Genomic DNA, 26,697 nt, shown 5'->3' on the forward strand with positions numbered 1-26,697 from the left:
GAGAAAATCAACGTCACGTTTCTGCTAAAGGTCATCATGAAAATCAAACTAGAACAGGCTCCGCTGGAGTACATGGACTGCGCAGGTACAAGATACAAACCATTATCATGGGCAAATGCTGTTGTATTTTTTTTCATCCTCGCTCACTGTTCTGAGACATTTTTGATATGTAACAGGCCTGTTTAATTGTCCCCTTTTAGAAGTAATTTTAAAATGAGGTATTTTTGTTAACACCAACATTACAGTTTTTGTCAGACCGGCATCAGAGGCACTGCCTCCAAGTTTGTCTACAACACAAGTGTAGGCCTGTCACAATCACACAATTAAATTAATTATATTGAAAAAAAATATTGCCATGAATGATGTTGTGGACCATTTGATGCGACTAAAACAAAATCTCAGAAAGCAGTTGTTCTAAAAGTACGTGTTAAGAGATCTTCAACAACACGAGTTGCAATTAACATTTACTTAGGTAAAATGCAAAATTATTCTAAACAATGAGTTGATATATATGTGAACTTTTGTGACAGGCATACACAAGAGCATACACAAAATATACATGTATTTGCTTAAATGTGTAAACAAAATGTGTAAGTTTCATCAGATTTTAACATTTGTAACTTTATAAGCACTTGTATATATTTTTTACTGGAAAATTAAAATGCCTTGACTATAACTGTCTCTTGTCACTTGTATCTGTGTTAACAGGAATTACAAGTAGATGTTCTGTTAACTTACTAGTGTTTGTGCAATTTCTGCCATAAACATCTGAGTTCTTTTAACATTAGACTGTAAGTGGTACCATTGTTTAAAAACGTAGTATTTTGTGTTATAGTAGCAAATATATTTGGTTTCATTCAACTGCAGTGAATGAGTTGAAATCTGTTCATAACTTAACCTGATATGTTCATAGAGCTCAAAACATTGTTTTCTTTTGACATTCAATTATAAGTCAAAGACGTTTTTAACTTAGCCTCGTGAGTTTAAAAAACACACACACTTGCGTTAATATGAAGAAGCAATACAAGTTTATGGTTGGCACAACAAAACATGTTGGTTAGTTAAAACTGAAACTGTTAAGTTGAAACAATTCATAGCAATGCTTTATGGACCATTTATAACTTACTGGTTTTACTTGATTGAAACAATATTGGTACCTTCAATGAGCTCAAATCTTTATGGCAGAAATTTAACATAGAATTTTAAGTTGAACTGCTATGGTAATTTGTATATATCGTTTGGGAGTGAACATTATAAACTGGACATTAGTATACACTGCGTTCCAAATTATTATGCAAATGACATTTTTCTAAGATTTTCCAAATTGTCAACTCAAATGAGAGTCAGCATAATTTTCAAGTCTTTAACTGGTAGAGGATCATTTAAATGTGGTTGAAAAAATCTCCCAGTGATAACAGTATTTAAAAAAATATATATATATAGTAAAAACCTCAAAATCCACTGTTCCAAATTATTATGCAACTCATCGTTTCAATACATTTTAAAGCTTGTAATTAATTGAAAATGGTCATTTGTTGAATTTGCAGCATTAGGAGATCATACAAAAGCAATCAAAAAAATCTTAACAGGTCAAGTTATATTTTACCAAAGGAGCCCTTGTGTGATAGCAGTTTCAAAATTCTTAAATCCATTAAACTTTTGAGTTTTTGGAGAGTTTCTGCTTGGATTGCTTTGCAGGATGTTAGAATAGCCTCCCGGAAACAATTACAAACAATAATCCATATATGAGTGTAATAATGTAAAATTACAGTTTGTTATAAATGCCAAGTTTGAATATTTTTGAAGCTTAGGAAGAGGAGAATGAGCAGCCTCTGCACAGATCAGTCCAGTTCAGCCAGGTATCAGACCTGCGGCAAAGTGCCCCAAAGTGCCACCAATTAAGGATTATAATTATCTTGGGCATTAATTGTTTATTCACACCAGCCAAAAGGGGTCAGAGTTTGCATACAATTAGTCTCGAGCTCCGACAGATGGAGAGTGTTGTATCTGGAAGAAAATCCAGCACCAAAACCTATGCAATAAATCACTGGAGGCAAGATGGCAATTTGCAATGCCGTCTCCTAGACAGTAAGTGTGCCATATAAGCAGCAATGATCTGTTTCTCGTACACTGACATAATCTTGCCCAAAACCTCTTATTTTTCTGCCTGCCCGTTTACATTTCTCCTATATGGCTATATGGCCCAAGTCTCTTTTGCTGACGAGCGTGGAGCGGTACTGCAGACAAACTGACCGAGTGCTGTGTTATTTTCTAACCTGGCTCTGATAATCCTGTCCCCCGGGGAGCGCAATGACATTCACTGTTTCTGTGAAAGCACATTGGGGTGAGTCAGTGGCTGTGTGGCTGGGCTGCTCTCTATTACCATAATGATGACTCAGTGCTGTTCTCTTCCCGGGCCGTCCTGTCCAATCCTGTCCGCTCTCTCTCTTGCCCTCTTGTCTCCTTTCCCTCTCCTCTAGTGTCCTACCCTGCCCCCCATTACGTTTTGCTATCCTCATATGTCCTGATGTAGTTAGCAAAGAGGTACATAAACTTGAGTTTGTTTTTTATGTTTTGTTTTTTTTCTCTGCTGGACAACAGCAGCCATATATATTTACACATTATAATTTGCCTGCTCCGCAATTAATCCATGGTCATTGCCTATTTTAATCTTTATGTTTTCCATACTACCTGCGAATGAAAGGCACTCTCCTCTTTCCTCTTTCCTGTTTATTCTCTCACAATGCTGACACAACATTTTCAGGCTTTTATTGTACGGCCAAGAAGCGAAGAATCATTGAATGGTTGTGTTGAGGATCTGCAATGTCCTGTGTCCTCATTAACCTACAGGCTGATTAGTTGGCTGTAGTCTATGGACGCTTGCCAAATGTGTTACCAAGCCTTTCTACTTTCTGGAAATAAAGCTTGGGTGGTAAAGCAGAAAATAGCCTGCTGCATCATATCCCACAAAGTTTTTCACTCAACATTTCTGGGATCAAATAGAGTTGTTGTTGATGGAAGAGTACAGCGGCCAGTATACACTTGCTTGTGTCCATATGGCTGCGTTTATTGTCCTTGTGTAAAGCACTTATAAACTGGCAAAGCCAATGTGAACTGAGCACCCATAGAGCACCTGCACAGACGACGTCCCATCTGACATTATAACCAAGGACTTCCTTCCTGTGAGGCAAGAGCACCATGCTGTCATTCTCAAGATGCCCTTTTGGAAGTTGACAACGATCAACAATATAACAAATATTTGGGAACAGAAAAGAGTGGGTTATTTTGTGACATTGCATCATTTTTGTCTCATACTTCTTAGTCAGTGTTGAAAAAACCCTCAGACTTTGAATTAACTGCAACAGCAATTGCCACAGCAACTCAACACTTTCATGTTTGATCCATAGTCCAAAAGCATTACCACAAAATCAAAGCGGTGCTTACAAAGTCATTCATCACGGCCCTTAGAGAGCTACAACTGGTGGTCTGGTTCAAAAGAAAACACGGATGCACTGGGCCCCCAACTGTGACGGGTTGGCTCTATCTGATCAAACACTGACCTGTTTAGTTCATGTCTGATCAAAGCCTTAATGCCTACTCTCCCTTGTCTAAGCTAACGCCTTATCAAGACAACTATACTCCAGACCCAAACACTACTGGGAAACTGCATGTCCTCATTTCACCATTGGAGATTGCAATTCTACACCTAATCTACACTACCCTGGATACATTGTACATTGCACCAAATTTCATACAGCAATATGTAATGTAATGTAATGTAAATACGCACGATGGAATAATAAGTCTTTATAGTTTGGAGGTAAATAATGTAATAGACATAAAACTCAAACTCTAACCCTAACTTTAACTTTAATCCCTAGCCCCTGTACCTTATGTAGCGCCAAAGTAGCAATACACATTATTCCATGGTGTATTTACTACATCGGTACAAATTACTACAGATTGTTGCAGATTACATTGTACCAAAGTATGGGTACAATGTATCAAAGTAGTGTAACCAACAATTTTGATTCGAAATATTCGAAATAAGAGCACACAACTCGCCTAATCGATTAGTTCAGCAGGTACTTGCATAATTACAAGAATATAATTAAATACACACATTTGAAGTATTTTGTCTGTTAATAGTGAGGCAGAAAGGAAGTTGAACTAATGAACTGCTGAACTAATGAATAAGATGGTGGTTTTATTTTGGTGTGCTGGAGCGAAACAGGAAGTCACTTCTTGGGCGGCGGCGTTATGATTTGAAGTTATGCAAATTGTCAAAAAAAAAGAAAGTTATTCAGAAAGACAACACAACACAATGCAACTGGACTTAGGTAGAACAGATGCCAATGTTTCACTCTCTATCTAGGGCATCCTCAATTTCCCCCTGGATACAGCTGTGTGGTTCTATGTATTTTGTTTGTCGTATTAAGATTATTTACCAATGGTGCTATTTGCATTTTTCATTGTTATAACTTGTCCATAATGGACCATCATTGCAGGTGATCGCTCTACCTTATGAGAAAAAACACAAACAGAAAAAAAAAAATCTGCATGAGACAAGGCATGACTCACACAGTATTATAATTTCACAATCTCTTGATACACACAAAAACACTCCTCTATGCAGATGCTCCACATTACGCAGCGTGCAATCAAAATCAAACAGACCTCTACTAGATCACTCAGTCATTAGTGTTGTTTGAAGAGGCTCGTGCTCTGGTCTCTGTAGAGGAGACAGTTGGGCTCTCCACAAACCTCAGAGGTAATTGTCCACATTTTGAAGACTTGACAAGTACCAGGAAGCAGTTGCCATTGCACACTCACAAACCCACTTCAACAGGCAGACTTACAAGTTGCAGGTCTGTCTGTTGAAGTGGGTGTGTGTACAATGACAAACGGTTTGTCATTTCGCTCGTCACAGTGGCATCTGCCCGTGCACTCCTCAAGGCACTTAGGTTCACCCAACACCAGCTGCTTCTTACGGAGACAGGATTAGCCACATCCTGCTGCCCTGCACCGAGTCAAACCTATAACAGCCATGATAAAAAAACGAAAAATTACAATTGAATACAAAGATTTTAAAAGAAAAATTGCTTGCATTTTCCCCTTATATATAGTTTAGTATAGTTTTTGCACATTATCTCGATTGATAAGATGCAAGAGTCCATTCACCACATAACTGCAACAATGACTACATGCATTTCTGACAAACATGACTAAGCTGAAACCATGAACGCCATTCCTGGTTTGCCACAACTTTTGCACTTTTGAACATATTTTTTACCACTAACAAAAACATGAAACATGTTGAAACACCAAATTGGAAGTTTATGCTTCAATAGGTGACAATCCCATTGATAATATATGTATTAACTACCACTATCCAACAGCACATAGTGATCATAACATTGCATGCCCTTCAGACAAACCTTTGTGGCTTAATACATTTTAAAATGATCATGCCATGCACGCTTTCATTTGCATCTTATAATTTCGCCATTTCACCCCCACAGACAGCTGCATATGTCAGACTGTCAAAGTGTCAAATATAACCTTCTTCCGGGATACTAAATTATAGCCTACAAAAGATTAAAGAACACTCAACTGTGCCATTGTTGGCTATTAGTTCTGAACTTAGCATTTTGATGGCTTTGATTTGTCACAGAAAAACAGAAAATGGGTAAACAATGAACCATTTCCGGAGCAAATCAATGTTTACGCTGTCCGTCTCAGGAGAAATTATGCACAGGAATGTGAACTTTGAAAAGGTCATCATCAAAGCTCATTATCGGCGATCAACAACACGAGGCAAAACCGTCAAAGTAACGGGTTAAAGATGGCATGGCATGATCTTCAATGTCTTTTATGTTAATCAACAATGGTATTTGGTGACTCCAAAAAGCATGTCGCTGCTTGAAAGGACTTTAACGTCAAGCTGTGTACAATTCCTAATAAAAAACTTTGTGGATTTCGGTTTGGAGATTTATTTCAAAAACGGTAAATAGCTCATTGAGTCGTATTGGCCCCTGCCCCCCATCAGAAGATGTTCAATAATCATATTGTAGAACATGAGCCTGACCCATTGAGCAGTTCAGTGGCTTTACGATATTTGTCTGAGGACAGCAGGACCAAGAAGCTGATTGATTCACTGACCTACTATTTTTGCAGCGTCTACTTGAGAATGTGTGGAAGCAAAAAGAAAGAAAACATCCGAATAAGCAACGGTGCAGCCTTGTGTGCTGTGTGAACTGGAGCATCCCTTTCAACATTAATTCTTCCATCTAAGAAAAAATAAATGTGCAAGGGTAACCAAAATAGGTAATTTATGTATTAAAAAGAGTTGTTTCTTTTTCTCATACACAATAAAGTAAAATAAACTAGTAAACTGTGTTTAAAATGCAAAATTAAATTTGACTCAGTGATTTGCCTCAGGTGCACTGTGGAGTGCGTAAGACTGTTTTTAATGCGGGCAAGCTGATACCATAGAAATACGCTAGCCTTGCACTAGCCTAGCACCACGGTACTCTTCAAATATAAGAACTGCATGAATTACAAATAAAAAATATCTCCAGAAATCAGCAACACTCTGGATAACTAGGAAATAAGGCCCCATGTAAAAAATCCTGAAATATCCCTTTAACCAATGTTATGTGTGAGGAATTCAGTAGTTATTTACATCGAAAAAGCGGCTAGCAGTGTGTGATTACCCAAAAAAAATTGAAGCAAAATTGAAAAAAATTGGCCTGGCAGAAAACACAAATACTCACTATTTTAAGAAAACGACAGCATTCTGTGGCTAGATTTAAATAGTGGGAAAATAGATACAATTACGGCAACACATTATAAACTATAACTTTTGAGACTGTGTTGTTTATTCCAATTCGAATTTCTTTTTGAAAACCGTTGCTATATTTGGAAAATCCCTGGACAAATGAGATTTTTAATATATGAGACCAAGAGCGTGCTGTAGCTAAATGATTTCATGAGAGAGAGAAAGGCATTCTCACAAATAAACCAAACAACATTTTTTCACTTGCCGTGAAAAAAATCCCTGGCAGGTTGATATTTGACAGCTGAGTTTACGGATGTATTTTTCTGAACGACAGCAAAAAAAAAAAAAAGAAAAATTGAGGCAGCAGCCTTCTGAGCCCATTCTGCTGTGTTCTCCAAATGTGCCCAAATCTCTAAATTGATTTGGAGCCTTTTGGTGAGAAGCAGATTTTCATTATCAGCCTCAGCAGTTCACTCCACTAAAAGACGCTGGCACATTATCCAGGCAGGGCCCCCCCCTCGCCCCCCTCCTAATCTGCTTATCAGCCACCGATAGTGCGAGCCTGAATGGGCCGCACTAATGGCAACTGCTCAAATAATGGTCTTTTCTCAACAGTCCCCCAAACCAGTGTGCTGCACTAAATACGTAATAATGTCTTTAGATTCAGGCCGATCATATGGTGACTACTTACTTACTATTACTTTCTACAGAACTGGCATGAAAGATTCTTGCTCTGCGTATACGTACATGTTTCACATCGCGACCATGCAATTTGATTGATCTCATGTATGTAAGAATGGGGTTAATAACCAACAACCTGATTCAGCAAGTCTCGATACAATTTCAACTTTGAATGCTCAATCAAGACAGGTGCAAAAAGGCTGGTTTGATTGTTGACAGGCAGGCGAAGTGTCACTTTCCAATACAAACGATGTTGCCAGGTTTGCTGTAAAAATACAAGCATTGATAATAGTGCCGTAATATGATCCTGTGAACATGATATGCATTTTACTTGTGATCGAAAATGCTCTCTTTACAGGTAGGTAGGTTTCTTTACCAGAGAGTATCTAAGCACGGGTGGGTAGATCAAAAGCTCATTACCCCCAGTGCAATTATGGCAAATCCTCTCTTTGAAGAGCCTGCTGCCTGACCATACTGTCAAATGTAAGCATGATTAATAAGTAAATGGTCTCAACTTATATATACTTATGATTAATAAGTATACATGCCAAGTTGTTCTACATGGGGTATAATGACGAATTATAATCATAATAATCATAATAATATTGCATTACTTTTATATGGCGCTTTTCTGGACACTCAAAGACGATTGCATTATTCAGTCACTCTATACTTGGTGGTGTTAAGCTACTATTGTTGCCACAGCTGCCCTGAGGAAGACTGACGGATGCGAGGCTCCATTCATCGGCCACCACCAACCACTCAAACACTCACACACTACATTCACCTAGGCTTCCCAAACAGTCTCCCATCCAAGTGCCAACCAGGCCCTTTCTGGCTCAGCTTCCGAGATCTCACGGGATAAGGCATCACAAAAGCGGTATAAACCTCCCCTTTGTCAAATATTTACCCATATTGTATTGTACGAGTTAAGAGTCAACAGTCCCTTCAAGGTGTGTACCATTTTTAGGTTTTTGTCTATATGCAGAAGAAGATACAGGACACTAGGGCAGGGCGATATGGCCGAAAATCTATATCATGATATAAAAAAGAAATATCACGATAACGATATATTTGACGATATAATTGACAATGGACAAATTACTTCAACATTACAGCCTTACACCTATTGGGAAGATTAATTCAGTGATCTTTTATTATTCTTTTTTTACGGCACAGTTTACACCCTTCATTTCATTTTACTTTTTAAGCACCTGTCCCCGTGTTCTACAGTCCGTGTTTATGCTGCTCTGATGGAGCTGAGTGTGACATAAATTATATCGTGTCCACAGCGATAGAAAAATTACAACGATATCAAAAAATGATATATGTGATAACAATATGCGATACGATTTGGCCCACCCCTACCCATCCACTATTCTTTATAAATAATTGAAGAAACAAAACACTATAGTGAGCACACTGCATGGAACTGCACGAACCATCCATGTCAAAACCTAACAGAAAAGTTTTTGCTTAGCGCCTAGTTTCTCTGTCAGCTTCTTTTGGACCTGACAGAGCAGCAGGGGGTTCAGCTAGTAAAAATCTAAAGTTTATTCATGCCAGCCTCTTTCAAAATTGAAATAAATTATACCGTGAAGTGAAAAAGAAAGAATTTGAATTTTGCAAGAAGATAGCAGCTTAGAGGTGCCCTCAAAATAAAACAGTAATTCATAATGAACACAGTTATGGGGTGTTCTGAAACAGTGATGGGGTGAGAGGTCTTTTCCCCCATTGTGTCTGTGCAGGGGGTGACTTCTGTTTACAAAAAAACTTGCCATGATAAACGTAGCTTATCAAAGTGTGATAAAATATCTACAATATCAGGTGTCATCTATTAATCAAAAACTTCGACGTTTTACAGTTGATCTATTACGCAATGTCAATGTTAAATTTGGACAGAGAGGAGGAAGAAACTCACCACGTGGGAAACGCCTGATGCCTGTTGTCTTGTCAAGATCGTGTCATTTTTTTTTCCATTCTTCAGCTGTTAAGAAAAAAAAATATTATATAACATATTCCACGGGGTGTTGTCAGGCTTTGGATTAGATAACACGTTTAAATGTTCAATATAAAAACTGTGTCACAATTCCCTGATCACGTTGAAAATGAATAAAATTTGAATAACTAATATTGACCATTAGAGTTAGGAGAAAGTATATCATTTTATGATTTTGTCAAGTTTATTATTCGGATCCTGGGGAAAAGTAGGCTTTATAGACGCTTACCTATAGCCTCTTCTCTTCAGACATTCAGGGACCACCTTTGCCTTGATCTTGTAGCTGTGTTGACGTGTCTGTCGCGAGAGTGCCCCCTGCTGGTATGATCATGTCCAGCGTTTGTGCCAAGACGCATCCAGTGGAGATAAACATAGACCTTTGTAAAACTGAAATTCAAACTGCATCATTTTTTTGGGATCCCAGTAGGACAGCATTCAAATTCAATACAGAAATTATAAACCCAATCTAGATAGATAATGCTAATTGAAAAAAAACATCGATGTCTTTCTTTAGCCAGCTCTTTTATAATGATTTTTCTTTTTTAAAGGATAGAATGACAAAAGCTGATGAGGCAGTCACCCTCATCTATTTAAGTCCATGGATTGCCCCTGCGAGTCATGCATCTGTGTGGGCTTCGCAGGATGATTTAAAGGCTTGCCACTGCAAAAAGAAGAGGTCATTAATAATTATATATTTGCATTTTTGCTTTGTTGTCTTGTCAAATGTCCCTGTGACCGGGAGCTACTACTGGTCTCTGTTTGTGTTCAAGATGATCCGTAGGTTTATTTCTATTAATGTATGGGGCCAGACTGGGTTCAGTATATTTACTCTTCCTCACCCACTGCGGGTGGTCTCTCTTTTTCCACTAAGCTCGGATCCTCGACCAGCTTGAGGATTGTGCGCATATTTGCTGTGTTTAGAACTGCACTTTTCTGGACTGAGATGTCTGATGTATTTCCTAGCCACTCCTCCAGTTTGGGGGTCACTGCCCCGAGTGCCTCAACGACCATGGGCACCACTGATGCCTTCACCCTCCGGGCCTTCTCCAGCTCTTCTCTGAGCACCTGGTATTCATAAAAATAAAACAAGTACCCAGCAGGTACAGCCCTCCTGACCAGCTTGGTCAGATGGTGAAGAGAAACAGCAAGAGGACGGTGCCCTGAAGGGCCTCAGTATTGCTGACTACCACCTCAGACTCACAGCTGTGTAGTCGCAATTACTGTGGCCGGTCTGTGAGGTAGTCGATATTCAGTGAGATGTCCATCCACTCTTGCATCCTCCAGCTTCCCCCGCAGCGGCATCAGTCATATGTGTTGAAAGCGCTGGAGAAGTCAAAGAACATGACCCTCACAGAGCTCCCAGGTGGGTGAGCGCCCTCAGCCGCAGGTGCAGGGCCTGTAGGCAAACTGCAGCGGGTCTAGGGTGGAGCTCACCACAGAGCGGAGGAGAGTGAGGATGAGCCATAGTCTTCATCAGGTGTGACGTAAAGGCGACTGGTCTGTGGGCCGGTTCCTGTTATTTTGCTGGAATTATGTATTTAATTTGAGATGGTACATATACGTATATTTTACATGGACATATGGATATGTGTCTACATTTGACTCACACTTGGGAGATGTGTATAGCATGTGGATGGCGGCAGTACAGTGTGGACCCCCACGTATGTTTTAGGTTGGTGGGAGAAAACTAATATGCAAAAATTAAGAAAACATAACATAAGATAGCCTTTATGAGGAGCCAGTACACATTTCCTATCTCTATTGTGTCATGTGACCATCTATAGTCAGGTGACACCTAAAGTCACGTGTACCGTGTCGAAATCTCTTTAAACTGTCTGTTGAAGGGCTGAAGGTCACTGTGGTGCCAATAAACTGCTGAGCAATTGCAAAAGGCTGTGTGGATCTATGTTGTTTTTTTCTAAAAAACAAACATGCCCCACACAGGAATCAAACTTTCAATATGCACACAAAATTGGGGTGACAGATGAGTTGGTGGTTCGAATTCCGCAGGTCCACACTGTTGTTGTGTCCTTTGGCAAGACATTTCCCCCACCTTGCATGAATGAGAGTGTGAATGGGAGAGTGTGAGTGGTTCCTTGACTTAAAGCACTTGGAGTGCCTAAAGCAAGTAGAAAGGCGCTATATACATAAATGTGAGCATTTATAACTATTGCCATACATTCAACTCAACACACCAATATTACAGTTTGTTGCTTGATTGACAAATACTTAAATATTAACTCAAATTAGGTTGTTTGTGTTTGTTTTCCTAGTTATTAGGAGATATCCGGGCGAGACTCACAGCTAAGCCACAGATGCCTTCTTTTGTTCTGGCTAATGGACGTTCACTGGAGAATGAAACAGATTAACTGCTAAGCTCTTCCCAGAAGATGGTGAAAGACTGTTGTGGAGCGGAGGGAACGGAGGGAGCTGTGCAGGAGGAAGAGAAGAAGGTGGTGAATGAGCTGACCAGCGCAGATCACCATGCTCTGAAACAGGGACAAACTCAGGAGGCGCTGCACCGTATCAGAGGATCAGGGGAGCACTGAAACCACTTCCTAACTTATTATATTCATAGTCAGTTGAGAGACATGTTTTACACAAAAAAACATGTTAATGTAAATGCAATGTAAAATAGCATGGGAAAAAACCTGCATGATTTTGTGAAAACAAAAGCAACTTCCTGTTGACAATATACTGTATATGGAATTATAAGAAGGATTTTGTGCAAGAGTAAAACATTTAGAATTCCAATAGCAAGTCAAATGGCTGTTTTTCTTTACTACACCCGCACCTTAAAACATCTTTTCTGTAACAACTTGCAAGGTTGTGTGCAGCTGCAAGCTCATGCAGCTACAATCTGTTCATATTGGCTACAGGCTCTTAGTAGCAGTTAGAACAATCAAGAATTTTCAGACTCTTAAGCGTGTTGAGATACAGTGAGTAGACTATCCCTGAGGATGACTTTTACGCACATATTTCTGCAAAATGGCTTGTAGGTGGAGCTAATTATAAAGCTTTATCAAATGATGGATGGGAGCAGAAACGTTAAGAGACCTACGAGCATTTCCGACAGTGGCCATAAATCTTGGTTCATGCATGAAGCCACAAACATATTTGCATCTCGTTTCAAGCCGTAAAATTAGCTGCAAAATGTGTTGGAGCAGACCACGGCCTATTCCATGGATCACTTAAAAGGGATTTGTGGAGTATATTTCAACACTACAGCTTAGACATTGATCACACTGAAACTGTAACCAAATATACTTTACGATGTAACGAGGGACATTTTTATATTGGAGCTTGGAGTAGGCCTGTGTCATTGGGTGAAGTATAGGCAAACAGTGGATGTATTTCCTAGCCACTCTTTAACATACATATTACACAAGTACATTACTGAATAGTGTAATTGTGTCTTTGTTCAGCTTGATCTTTACTTTATCACGCTTAAGTTCGGCTAAAAATACAAAATATGAAACACTGGGGAACAATGGCTTTTTTTCTTGTTCCTAACAGCATCATAACAACCAACACCAGCTCTTACCACCTGTGATTAGGGAGATATGCAATATACTCTGCTGCAATATGTATCCTTTCAAATCACAGGGAAAAGTTTCAAAACCGTGTTGATGTTAAATATAGTGGGTACTTTTCCGTCTGTCAAATTAGCGATCAATTAGCTATGTTGTACAGCATCAGATCACTCGTAAAAAAAAAAGAAAATACAAGTAGGCCTAAAGTAAATTTAGATGGCATAGCCTATATGTGTATGTGGATCTCTCTGGTCACAATAATAAAAACAAAGATTTTGTGTACTGTCCACTTATTTACGAATAAAATGCAACGGGCGACCTGAGATGGGCATTCAGCTTATTCACAGTTTAGTTCATTTTTTCTTGTCCATATGTTCCTTTAGCCCAGTACTTATAGTGGCACGCCCCACGGCGCCCCACAGGAGCAACATCACTGTTCAAATGACAAGGAACAATTTTAATTTCTGGATATTTGGGAGCAGAGCCAGAACGGATTGAAGAGCTTTCATTACTTTTGTATCCGCCGCCATTGCCAAACTACAACCAGCAAAAGCGCGCAAATGCTTGACGTCACCTGCGTCACCACCAACACCCGCCTCCCCCGCTCGCTGAATGGTAGGTCGAAAGTCAACCGATGCAACGCAGCCACTGAGATCAGACCCAGACGTGCATGTAGGGAAATTATAATTGAGTTTACGGATGGCTAAGGCCAGGCTAGTGACGACCCTCCTTGACCATAGGCGTCTGTGCGGGGGCATTATGACTCGGGGCTTTGAGAGCAAAGTCCGAGTCAGATGCATGGCCGAGAGAACAAGGGCTCATGGCGGTGCCACTACGGATGGAGATGGAGAGAGACAGGGACAACACCCAACAACTAGGAGACCGGGGCGTACAGGAAGACAGAGAACAAATTATAAACAGGAAGTGCTATAGATATATGCTAATAGATCCATGGATATATGACGGCCGGCACGCACAACCAATCACAGTGAAAACAACAAGCAGCAGTGCCCTTGTTCCGCCTGCAGGCCCGTAGATGACTTAGCAAGGCACTTAAGATCTATTAAGCTTTGTATTGAACACAATTAATAAACCGGTCTACTGTAATTTCACAGCTCATTGGAAATTGCACAAATCACACACACACACACAAAAACATTATCTTGTGCCAGCTGTATCAAATGCAAAACTATGTGGAAAATAGAAGAAAGCACATTTTACAGTCTATGGTCCCAAAACAGTTTCCTTTTTCTCCTATCCTGGGGTGTTATAAATGGGATGCCTCACAAATGAGGCAACATCATTTGTCTTCTCAACAGGTGAGCACACAAAAAATGCTCCAGTAAATAAACACCTGGTAGGTAAACAATCTGATAATTAATGTAACGTTGTTAATGTTTTCATTTTTCATGTTGTTGTTTGTTAATTACCTCAGCCTAGCCTCTTTTTGCCATCTGCAGCATATTTGGAAATGCCTGAGAAAAGTTGGGCGTTTATAAGCTTTTGCTTCGGCCCACTCCTTTTGAGCAGAATTTTAACTGCTCAAATGAACAAATAAACTAAAACTAAAACTAAAAATACTAACATACTTTAAGTAGTAGTCTTTCTTTCTTTTTCTTTCTTTCCTCCTTTCTTTCTTTCTCTCTCTCTCTCTCTCTCTTTCTTTATCTCTCTCTCTCTTTCTCTCTTTCTTTCTCTCTTTCTTTCTCTCTTTCTTTCCTCCTTTCTTTCTTTCTCTCTCTCTTTCTTTCCTCCTTTCTTTCTCTCTCTTTCCTCCTTTCTTTCTTTCTCTCTCTCTTTCTTTCTCTCTCTCTTTCTCTTTCCTCCTTTCTTTCTCTCTTTCTTTCTTTCCTCCTTTCTTTCTTTCTCTCTTTCTTTCTCTTTCTTTCCTTTCTTTCTCTCTCTCTCCTCCTTTCTTTCTCTCTCTTTCTTTCTCTCTTTCTTTCTCTCTTTCCTCCTTTCTTTCTTTCTTTCTCTCTCTCTTTCCTTCTTTCTTTCTTTTTCTTTCTTTCTTTCTCTCTCTCTCTCTTTCTTTCCTCCTTTCTTTCTTTCTTTCTTTCTCTCTCTCTTTCCTTCTTTCCTCCTTTCTTTCTTTTTCTTTCTTTCTTTCTCTCTCTCTCTCTCTACTGACTGAAGGGCTTTTATTTTGAAGCCACGTGTCCCAGCTGTTGAGCGCGTGAGGTCCGCGTCACAAAAACACACGATGAACAAGACGGACCGACTTTATTATTTCCGTGTACTGCTGATTGTAGTGGGCACCATGCTGTTCATAGTTTCTCTATCACTTTTTTCCTACATCGTTTTAAGCCGTAAGTATTTTCTGTTTCTCTGTGTCGTGAATGATACTTACAGTTTACCTGTTAATTCTGTTCAGAACAAGGGCCGTGGCCGTGTGAAGATGGAAATGTGCGCTTTGCTTCCTATTACGGAGATCATATGGTGCTACAGAAGTCCCCAGAGAAAGCGGTGCTGTGGGGGTGCGGTCCACCGGGTGCTGACATCATCGTCTATGTACTGGGGCCAACAAAACAGCAAACCGAACCGGCCACTGTCTCAAAAGGTAGTTAAGTATAATGTGCAGTGTTATTATTTTTTTAATAGAGAAGGATATAAAAAAATAATAAATCAAAGTCTGCCCAAAGTGCCTTGTCCAATAATATAGCAGCCTAAAAATAAAATAGAAGTTGTCTTGCTGTAGAGTGTAATTCCTAAATTGTTCTAAATAGAAACAGGGATGTGGCGAGTGACCCTTGACCCCGTTGAGGCTGGTGGTCCATACAGCATCACAGCTGCTTCGACAAACTTCATCAACACCTCGATCACTTTGAAAGATGTCTTGTTCGGAGACGTGTGGGTGTGCGGTGGCCAAAGCAACATGTTATTTGAGGTTTCACAGGTAAAGCACACTGCTGTCCTAAAAAATAAAAAATAAAATAAAAAGTACTTTGATGTTGTAAAATTTGTGGTTGATTAGATCTTCAATGCATCAGAGGAGCTGGCCCTGGCATCCAAATACCCACACGTCAGGTTTTTTATGGCAGGTTTGAATGTGAGCGACACCGAGCTGACTGATTTGATCTCTGTCAGCATTCCTTGGTCTGTGCCCAATAAAGGTAAGACTAATTGTATGGTTCATATAGTGGTTACAGTTGTACTTTAAAAATACAATAAGTTTTTGCGCCGTTTTCTTTTTAGTGGCTTTGGCTCCCTTCTCTGCTGTGTGCTGGTTGTTTGGCCGTTACCTTTATGAAACCTTGCAGTATCCCGTTGGTTTGGTCGAGTCCTGCTGGGGAGGCACCGATGTAGAGGCATGGTCGTCACAACGAGCATTAAAGCAGTGTGGACTTGCAGAAATGCAAAGGGATCAAAAGTAAGAACATCTAGCTTGTTGTTATATTATTATTATGTATCCGTGTGGTAACTTTCCCTTTTTTTGTTGAAGCTTTCTTGGCCCTCGAGCAAATTCAGTCTTGTGGAATGCAATGATACATCCACTGCTGAAAATGACCATCAAAGGGGCAATTTGGTATCAAGGTACAACAAAACAAATATAATTGACACAAAACTGTGGTCTTAATTGCTGTGTAGTTTAATTTTGTGAATCAATGTCTCATTTGTAAAAAGGGGAGGCAAATACAAACTATCACACAGACTCGTACAACTGTTCCTTCCCTGCCATGATTGACGACTGGAGGGCTGCTTTTCACAAAGGCTCCGAAAACCAAACAGCACTCGACTTTCCTTTTGGATTTGTACAAGTAAAAACGCTAATTTGCGTGCAAGTATCAACAGTTTTTAACAATAAAGTGAAATAATTGTGCTATTTATTCAGCTGAGCACAGATAAACGGTACTCTACTGATGATGGATTTGCTGAGATACGCTGGCACCAGACTGCAGACTATGGTTATGTACCAAACTTTCGGATGAAAAAAACATTCATGGCCGTTGCTTTGGATTTGCCTGATGCAGAATCTCCCTATGGAACGTAAGAGTTATTTGTGCATTGAATGCTTTGAGTAGCACTTTGATTGGACTATTTTACAAGCCATCGATCTTTTGCATTTCAGAATCCATCCAAGGGACAAGCAAGATGTCGCTTACCGTCTGACACTGGGAGCACAAGTCGTGGCCTATAACCAAGTTGGTTTGACATGCGATGGTCCATTTCCCTTCTTCATTCTGCCTCATAAAATGTTTGTGAACATTATGTTTGATCAGACAATCTCAGTCAGCCCATCTGAAGACATTTTTGAGGTAAGATATCAGCATTTTAAGTGCACATGACAAGTCTGAATGCTTTTGAAAATATGACTTATTTAGAAGGATAACATCAATTGCAAGTTGATCAGTTTTATGTCAGTGAAGCAGCAGTTTTAATGAAGCAATGTTGGGCAGAGAAGTTTTTTCGTTAGCAAGTTTAAACTGTTGACACGAAGTGACATAAAGACTTGACTCACCTCCTGTCAGTGTCCAATAAAGAAGTGAAACTATTCAACATCATAAAAACAGCCAAACTAAAGAAAGCTGGGTAAAATCTTTTGCAAAATCTCAAATAAAATTGCGTTAACTATGAAGTCACGAGTTACACATCCAGAACATTGAAACAGCACTGATCTACACACTGCTTTACAAATTCAAGAATCACTTACGTGTTTCTGAACAGACGTTCGGAAACGAAGATATTCGAAGATATTTGATACATCTCTCTGCAGAGGAAAATATGTTGCTTAAACAAATGCAGGTTTTTCCCAATTTTTTAAGCAGCCATTTAAATTGTGATTTTGATGCGAAATATAACATGCTTATTTAAACTACGATGTCCAATATCTTGCTTTACTAGATATGCTGTTCTGCGACTATGTCAATGTGCGGGCCAGGATCCAAGTGGGTTTCAGCGCCTATCAAGAACTGGGACAGCACCACAATCCAGTTGTCTGCAGACTCATGTTCATCACTTGATGTAGTTGCTGCTGTGCGATACGCCTGGAGAGATTGGCCTTGTGATTTTAAGGCGTGCCCAATTTACGGCTCCAAAACCTCTCTACCTGCACCCCCGTTTATGATCAACCTTAAATCCTCTTCTGGATGGACAAGACCTATTACACCTGATCACTGGCCAACAAAACTGTGAAGTAGATCCTTAGTTATTTTTGAGATGTTGAACACTTCCACTGCACATTATGAATATGTATTTGTTGTTTTAACAGAGCCTACTGTTCAAATTATGCTGCTATGCCAAGATCAATAGTGACATTTTTGCAATGAAAATCTGTTGACTTTCAGGAGCTGTAGTAGGAGGTGGAGGGCTTCAGATTTGGGGAGGCCATTGCCAGGTGGAGCTGATGAGAAGAACTGGGCGACTGAGGGGTTTGCACTGTGTACAGAGACAGAGAAGATTATAGTTTAAATCCATCTTGCTTAGAACGATATTTTTCACTTGACATAAATACTGTATGGTCATGGGAATTAATAGTAATTAAAGAAACAGGTGCAGGAGGGAGAGATTATTTTGTTTTCTTCTGTGCAGAACATATTAATACAGTATAAACCAACCTGTGGCATGTTCAGTCTTTATGGTGTCTGTAAAACTCTGGTGTCTCTGGAAGGCATCAAAGTTAATAGAGACATCATCCTCTGAAAGGCTATGAGCTACCTGGCCATCACCAGGTCGGCACACCTCAAAACGTATCCATCGGTAGCTGTAGAGACAAAGTTATTAAAGTATTATTATATTATAATACTATCCTTAAATGACTCTTTGCTGTCTGTTGACGGTATTGAACATGTAAAACCATTGGCAAGAGATGGGGATAGGTTATTTAAACTCAAGAAAATCTGGATTGATTCATCTAAAGCATGTAAACATCTGGTAATGAAGATTTATATTGAACTTGTTTCTTGTAATACTGTATGTTTTTGTATTTCTTTCATGGTGGTTCATGGTAGTCCTGGTGATTGAACCATGTTAGCTTGACCATCTAAATGAAGGCTTTTTCAGTACTTCTTCGTGCTACTTGCTTTTGTATGGAGTGCCTGGGTTTGTGGAGTTTTTACAATTTGGATTCCTTTCCAAAGAACTTATACGAACTTTCGGAATACTGTACATTTGGATACCGAGAGCAGTCAGTCATCTTTTTGTTGAAATGCCTTGTTGAAATTGTCATGTTTACTAAAGCAAAGTCCCTGAATAAAGATCTTTGCTCCTGGTCGTTAACTCCTCCAGAATTTATTGACAAGAGACTGTAGCGCACCACAGATTTAATTATCAAATACATGGTATATAAGTATGGAGTGAATGAATAATGCAATGTAAAGCGCCTTTGCGTGTACAGAAAAGCGCTATATAAAAAACAATGCATTATACGCAGTCGCCTATCCCAGCGATACAATACACTCAGGCAATTACTATACATATGATACAACTCAGTAACATAGAAGACCTTACTTGGTACATTTGCGGGCTCCGGGACAGCTCTGTATGAGGTTTTGTATTGTAGGATGAGAGAAGCCAAAGAAATCTGCTCCCGATGGTATAACAGGGACCATTGGTTTTGAGCTGTAAAAAGAAAAAACATTGTCATAGAAATGTAAGGAAAACACCCTAAGCCCACTGCATTTTGATAGTGATCCACTTGTTTTAGCTTGTTCAAGATCAGACAGTCTAATTGATCTTTTCAGGTTATTTTCAAATATACATATAATATTCTGGTTATGCACTTAAAACAACTTCAAAAGTAACTTCAGTGTAAGCCATACCTGGCAGCTGCAACGGCCTTGAGTAGATTTGCATGGCATGTTAAAGCAGAAGAAGCCACTATGGCATTCTGTGGGTCCTCTTCAGGTACAATTTCAAACTACATAAAATTAACCAAAAGAAAGTGTTTATGTTGACTTTTTGAACTCATGGAAATCTGTGGGGAAAAAAGAAGTTTACCTGTGGACCTGCTCCACCATCTTTGATTTGGCATGTGTAGAGGCACTGCTGCTCAGGACTTTTCATACTTGCAAACACCCGAGTGCTGCAGAAGCCCACAGGGTAGATGGCACATTCATCATGAAACAACATCCTGTCTGTTATGATCTAGAGTACAGTTACATGAGATTTAAGAAGGGAAGGTTTCAAAAGTGCTACCTTAATCAACTGATAAATACGGACCTCTCCCAAACTGTAAACTGTTAAGCCTCCCAGAACAATAGGAAAGACGGGACGACCAGATGAGTCCAGTGGAATGGGTTGGACCAGTTTACGAGAGCCATCTGCTAGTTTTCTTTTCTTTGAGATTTTTCTTAAAACTGAAAAGATAGCCATGATACAGTACATTGTTTTTAATCATGCTTGATTGTGCAAAAAATATATATTCCTTTCTCTTTAACAAGATCCAAGTTTGTACACATTTTTGGTCCTGTGTGTAGCACGCACCTTCATCCTTGCCATTTTCTCTGGTTCTCTCCTTCCTTTCTTTTTTAGGCTTCTTCAGTTGTCCCTCCTCTGTCATTTGCACTGAGGGAAGGCTGTGTCCAGCAGACATGGCCGACGTCCCAGCAGAAGCTGATGTCATCACAACATTTTGAACTGTAGGATGAGTGCTGGCACTGGATATAGGCAGGAGCTCCCCTTCTGACAACGACTGGTACTGCAACAGCGACTTCAACAAAAATCTGCACATATAAAAGATACTATTATTAGTTTACTTATATACATGAGACCTGTAAAGTAAGTTTTCTGATCAATTCATATTATCATTGACAACAATTACCTTCGCTCTTCCTTTGCCCGTAAAAACTTTTCTTCTAAATGTGCAATTTCATCACATAGGGCTGCATTCTCCTATGGGTACGTATACTGTAATTACTCCATGCATAATTATGGAATAACTAGGAAACCAAGTTCAACATATGTTTAACTTACAAATATCATTGTTCGAGCAGCTTTGCGTAACCTTAGGTACTTGAGTCTGTACTTTTCATTTTGGTTCTTCCGTTGGCCTCTTTTCGTCTTGACCTTACGCTCGGAGGAACTCGTGGGGGAGGGAAAAGCAGGACCTGAGGTGCCTGAGCCAGAGCTTGAGATGGTGTTCTGAGGAGAGCTGAGGAATGACTGTGTTGTAAAGGGCTGTAGGGCCTGATGCCGGTCCTCATCGGTCTGTGAAGAGACATAACCGTTTTTAAAAAAAAAGACAGTACAGGACAATTGTGCTTATTTTATGTAAATATCAATGAGTGGCAATGAAGACAACTATGGATGATGACACAAGAACAATATAATATAGTCTTAAAACATTAATCTTGAACAAAATATGCATTAAAAAAAACTTCAGAAAAAATGTAAGTTTTATTTTGTAAATTATTAAATTAAATTAGGGGCTTTCTAAATTTTGGTTAGTATAGTAAGCGGGTGTCCCATACAACTCACCAGCAAAGCAAAGACTCCGTTTCTGTTCTCAATCCTCTTGAATCTCCTGCTCCCTTTTTGTGTCTGAAACATAATGTGAGACGGAAGCCAATAGGAGCTAAACCCTAAGGTGATTTTTTTCATTGGTTTGCTTGATCATTATTTCTTTTCTTTTTTTTAAATTCAGTGTTACCTTTAAGGCTGAACAAATAATGACAGCACTTTTCTAAACAAAAAGTGTGAATGAATCAAACATTTGGAAAGAATGTAGCAAGAAATGGTGTTAAGGTAAATGTGTTGCAATGAGCAAACAAAAACGCTGAAGGTCGGTGCAGGTTGAGACGTCTGACAGCAGAGGCTGCTCTTACATCAATTTTAAATCACATTTACCTCACGATACATGACAGCCTCCAGACTTGACTTTGCACTGTTAAAGTAAAAATTAACATTTTATTATAGAACATGAAGTACTTAAGCTTATTTTACAGCAAAGAGGTAACATATGAATTTTGTACTTTGACTGGACAAGTCCCCTTTCAAGGATTCTTTGTTTGATTTCCTTGATGTGCATGGGTCGTCCTTCTTCTTCCAACACAATCTGATGACAAAATGAGAAATATACATTTGTCAATGATTTGTCAATAAATTGTCAAGGAAATACCAATGCCGTGATACCTGTGCAGCATCGAGCCATGTGAGATTTGGTTTATCAGCAATTTCATTGGGAGCCTCACTAGAAATAAGCACAATGCACTGTAATAATCTGTGGCCTGCCTGTGCAGTAGATTGTTGTATGGAGTGTTAGAACTAACGTTACCTCTCTAATGTTTCAGCAGTCCCGGATAAGCTAGCAATACTGTCCAGTCCAGGAAAAAGAGAGTAGTTTCCCTGTCCGTCTGACTCCATCTCAGATTCAAAAGAGTTTAGGGACTCCATAGGAGCCTCTTACTTGTCCTGCAGAGATAGATATTTACTGACATGATAGCTAACGTTAGCTTCTTTCATTCAGCACAACTAGCTACATAACGATATTTATGGAGACACTACAGGAATAGCTATAACTAATAGATTGTTGTAACATACGCTATTGTATAACACAAATCTATTTTCCAGAAACCTACCTTTGCTTTCCACAACGACCAAACTACCGTGTCGAAATCAATGCTGGACAGTGGGAACCTTTATCCGTTCTTCGTTTTGTTTACATTTAGCGGCTAATTGCTAACACTGTGCCATTTGCAAAACAGTGCGAAATTTACAAACACATTTTATGCACTAGCCTTGAAGGGAAAGAATATGATTCAAAACAGCATGAAATGCTGATAAACGTGATTATTATTGGGCTAAAATGTAGTGCCATCCAAAAGGAGAACAATATAGGAACCAAACTCGGTTGGGTTGGATTACACGGAAGATTACTAGTAGAACTCTACCGGATATGTGTCCCCCGATTATTTAAAAATAAATGTGTTCTGTAATAAAATATTTAAATATTGATATTTGTCTTTGTCAAAGTGTAATTCAGAATTTATTATTTGTTAAATAACTTTTGCTATTAGTTTTATAGTAAATAAGCAAAAGGACAAAAGAAAAAGACTCATCGATCACCATTTATTGCATCACTGTTTGGCAATGTATTATACATATTTGTATAATATATCTATGGTTAGCATATTCAAAGATAATTATTTAATAATCGTGTGTCTTATCTGACATGTTTTGTTTTACATATAGATTTTTTTTTTTTGCAGATACAGCCTTCAGTAGCAGTCGAGCCAGCCATAGTTCAGTAGAACACGAATCACTCTCCTGTATGGTAGGTAATACTCTGTCTGTCTAGCGCCATTTGAGAAGTACAAATATCCTGTGGAAAACAAACAAGAATAGTTTATATTCAATAATTAATATATTATGATAAATACTTAGTGTAATATACTGTTAGAAGGCAACATGTTACCATAATTTTCAAAAGCTGCATCCACTCTAGAGCCAATGCCAGGGAAATCTTGGGTGATGTATCGTGGATAACCATAGTCCATTTGGTTGCGGGCCTCGTCATAACTGCAAATAGGCAGGTCATACAAAGTTGCAATGATATGCTTTTTCTGCCCCATGGTTGACTCACCTCCAGTACTGATTCTTGGCAAAAATGAGAGTCTTTCTCGTTGAAGTTACATATACAGCTGCATCTACCTTACTGACCCAAGAAGGCAGCCCGAGGTTGGTCAAAGGCTTTGGGTAGCCAGAGATCTTTCTCTTTGAACGAGAGTTTACACCCCAGTACTGACGGTCTGTTAAATATGTAGATGGTCATTCCTGAAATTTCTGATTGAATGGGGGCATTAAAGAAATCTTGTTCAATACCAACCTTCAAAAACGAAAAACCTGTCTTCATTTGGAACCTCATAAGCAGCATCCACTTGGTTTATCTGTCCCCACTTTGCAGGGACCTTAACCAGGCGGATTCCATTGATTGATCTACCCTTTCTCCAATAATATCTGTTTTGGATATTCCAAAAGATTTTAACCAAATCTGTTAAATTGACAAAAAAGTATTTGCAGAAGGATTAGAGTTGTACCCATTTTTAAAAAAGAACAGGTCTCCTCTAATTGATGTAGCTGCGTCAAAGACCAGACTACGGCTGCATTTCTCAGCTCCAGGGTTGGGCAGTGGGTCTGGATCTTCAGGGTCCTCTGGGTCAGGTTCAGGAGCAGATGTGGGAGGGGGTTTTGGTTTTGGTGTTCGGCTACCTGAAAGAAGCAATATAAGGTGATATAAGATATAAGGTGTGTGTGCGATTTTTTTTTGTTAAAGTGAATTTCCAACACAAAGACTAATACTACAAGACAGCTGAACTTGGTAATAACTATTAACACCTTTCTGGTTTATGGAATGGAAGCTTATTTGTATAGCGCTTTTCACATGATACAAGTCACCCAAAGAGCTTCAAACAGTGTATGGGATTTGTACTTGCACTCAACACACGGTGGTGGTAAGCTATATTTACCGGTAGATACAGGTTCCCTGGGATAGACTGACAGAAATGGTCACTCTGACCACCACCATTCGTTCGTGCACACATTATTCATCCTGGCCTACTGTACATGTTTTTAGTGGTAGGAGTAACACAGACACAGGGAGAACAAGCAAACCCCACACAGAAAGGCCCCATTCAGGGATCCAACCTGGGACCTTCTTGCTGTGGAACACAAATCCTGGTCCAAATGAGCACTAAAACGGGTCTACACAGAACTGAAAAGCTATTAGATTACCTACATTGCATTATCACAATAAATAAAAGCTTGTTTCTTACCATAAAGAGCTTGAACTCCATTTGTGTCATCGTCCGGCAGTTTGTATCCGTTTGTGTTGACATACTGGTAAGTGGGATACATGAGAGCGCGCCTGTCACGCGAGTGATCCAGGCCTAGAGCGTGGCCAAACTCATGGGCCGCAACCAGCAACAAATTCACACCTGGAGGAAAAAAGTTAAATATAATAATAGCAACTGCATAATCTTTGACTTGATTGCATAAAGTAAGCTTGCAGTCAATTAACTTTATTTTCCAAAAGCTGAAAAGCTATTAATGCATTTGTAACTCAGGATCATTAACGACAACAATGCAGTATATAGCATCAGTACGTTGTAATTATATAATTGTTGTTAATTTATTAGCTCTTACTTCATTTTGTAAAGTTACTGTATGAGTTAGTAAAAATATTTCAAATACAAAGCCTTTACTGAAGCACAACATGTTCACCTCTTCGGGTTAGAGTCCATGTTTCATCATCATCAAAGTGAGTGTCCCCTCCCTGTCCCCTTCCAGGGGAATTGGCATGGGCCAAAACTCCTCCAGCCCCATCAAAAGGGTAAAAGTCCCCATGATCTTGTACAACACAAGACACATGCAAAATTAAAATTACAATAATAATTTATTATATTTCCTCTGTTTACTCGCACTTACACCCTCCCTTAAAGAGGATCATAATGTCTGCAGTGCCACTGGAGATTTGTTTGAAGTTCAATGGGATAACATCACTGTACAGCTGAAAGGCCTGGGCGATTGTTGCGTCCACTTCTCTTTGTGAAAGGTCTGGGGTGTATTGAGTGATCCTGTGAAAAGGAAACCATGTACTACAACAGCTTGCCAAAAACTTGAAAGTCAATGTTGGTCGGTAAAGCATGAGCTCAATAAATTGAGCATTTGAACAATATCTACAGTGATTTTATTTTCTTGCATATTTTTATAGTTATTTTTACCAAACAACAAAAGCATATTATATTTTCCTTTTTACCGGTATGTAATTAGACTTTTCTGCCACTTAGGTCTCCCTTGGAAGTGTCCGTATTTGCTGATGTCCGTCACACCACACCTCGGTGCCTTCATGACTTCCAGCGTCTCATTATTCAAACTGCCAGTCACCTTCAGGTCAGTAAAGTAAGGTAAGTATAATTTATATGAAAGAGAGTATGTCCAAAATATTTTTTAAAGATTCCGAGTACAAGTACCTCCAACCCAAAAAATGCCTGCATGGTTTCCAAATCTTCTGTGATGTTTCTTGCTCTGACAAGGCTCCGAGATGTAGTATTTGACACCCCAATATCAGAATAAAACTGATAAAGGTAATCCTGAAAATAAGCAACACAATAAATGATCAAGTATTAATCTGCTTCTAAATGCAGAAATGCTTCAAACCAGGTCCTAATAATTTCACTAATATGTTGTCTATACTGTATACCTATTAAACAGTAGTAAGATTAGGCAAGGACATGGACAGCTTCGACCTCATGCTGTCAAAACACTGCTCCATTTGTTTTTGGTTTTTAAAAATCATATGTTGTAACTTGTGAATGAAAACGTCCTTTCAAAAAATAACATGAATTTAAATAGAATTAAACCAGAACCAACTTAGTCTGTAATAAAACTTTTTCAGAAAAGTTTGAAAAGTCTATAAATCCAGCATTTGCCAATACAGGGATGCGCTCTTTGTTTTTTGCAAGGTATTGCACAACGATATTAAGCACATGAATCTGTGTAGTTCTTACCTCAGCTTGCGTTTGATCATCTGGTGAAATAGTTGGAGCAATAGTTGGTGCTGCTTGACTCAGGGCTAAAGTGCCCAGCATACATATCCAAAATGTAGATACAGACATTTGGTTAGGTCAATGGTGTTTTACTCATCTACCGTTGCTTTGTTTCTAACTATTTAGTGAAACTTCGGATTTAACTGTCCTGTCCTATGGCCTGAGGTCCCCCTGATAACACAGTGGGGGAGAAGATACGGACAGACAAGGAAAACATGTAAA

General features: G+C 39.2%; 3 protein-coding genes across 4 annotated transcripts; 1 reads left to right on the plus strand and 2 right to left on the minus strand.

Annotated features, from left to right (window-relative positions):
* Positions 1–15,226: 15,226 nt before the first annotated feature.
* On the plus strand, positions 15,227–18,127 carry siae (sialic acid acetylesterase; the record flags this gene model as incomplete). The annotated part of the gene is made up of 10 exons (XM_079557011.1): positions 15,227–15,303; positions 15,369–15,554; positions 15,721–15,890; positions 15,969–16,107; positions 16,190–16,364; positions 16,437–16,528; positions 16,619–16,752; positions 16,827–16,981; positions 17,064–17,250; positions 17,837–18,127. The coding sequence occupies exons 1-10, from the start codon at positions 15,255–15,257 to the stop codon at positions 18,125–18,127; spliced, it is 1,578 nt and encodes a 525-aa protein (XP_079413137.1). The 5' UTR covers positions 15,227–15,254.
* Positions 18,120–22,746, minus strand: tbrg1 (transforming growth factor beta regulator 1). Of its 2 annotated transcripts, XM_079557610.1 has the most exons (15): positions 22,510–22,746; positions 22,206–22,342; positions 22,064–22,121; positions 21,904–21,986; positions 21,779–21,815; positions 21,410–21,472; positions 20,906–21,139; positions 20,754–20,824; positions 20,417–20,655; positions 20,153–20,289; positions 19,931–20,077; positions 19,753–19,850; positions 19,442–19,552; positions 18,550–18,695; positions 18,120–18,370 (listed from the first exon to the last, which is right to left on the minus strand). In XM_079557610.1, exons 2-15 carry the CDS (start codon positions 22,322–22,324, stop codon positions 18,276–18,278), a joined length of 1,638 nt encoding a protein of 545 aa, XP_079413736.1. In that variant the 5' UTR covers positions 22,325–22,342; positions 22,510–22,746; the 3' UTR covers positions 18,120–18,275. The 2 variants fall into 2 exon arrangements, with proteins under 2 accessions (XP_079413736.1, XP_079413737.1); XM_079557611.1 differs by lacking the exon at positions 21,410–21,472.
* A 382-nt stretch (positions 22,747–23,128) lies between these two features.
* On the minus strand, positions 23,129–26,641 carry LOC306963901 (collagenase 3-like). Its single transcript, XM_079557663.1, has 11 exons — positions 26,437–26,641; positions 25,900–26,019; positions 25,686–25,813; positions 25,355–25,503; positions 25,151–25,276; positions 24,703–24,864; positions 23,968–24,139; positions 23,757–23,887; positions 23,514–23,679; positions 23,346–23,449; positions 23,129–23,252 (listed from the first exon to the last, which is right to left on the minus strand). Exons 1-11 carry the CDS (start codon positions 26,542–26,544, stop codon positions 23,149–23,151), a joined length of 1,470 nt encoding a protein of 489 aa, XP_079413789.1. The 5' UTR covers positions 26,545–26,641; the 3' UTR covers positions 23,129–23,148.
* Positions 26,642–26,697: the final 56 nt, after the last annotated feature.

The sequence above is a fragment of the Gobius niger genome, assembly GCF_951799975.1.
Source record: "Gobius niger genome assembly, chromosome: 1".
NCBI lineage: Eukaryota > Metazoa > Chordata > Actinopteri > Gobiiformes > Gobiidae > Gobius > Gobius niger.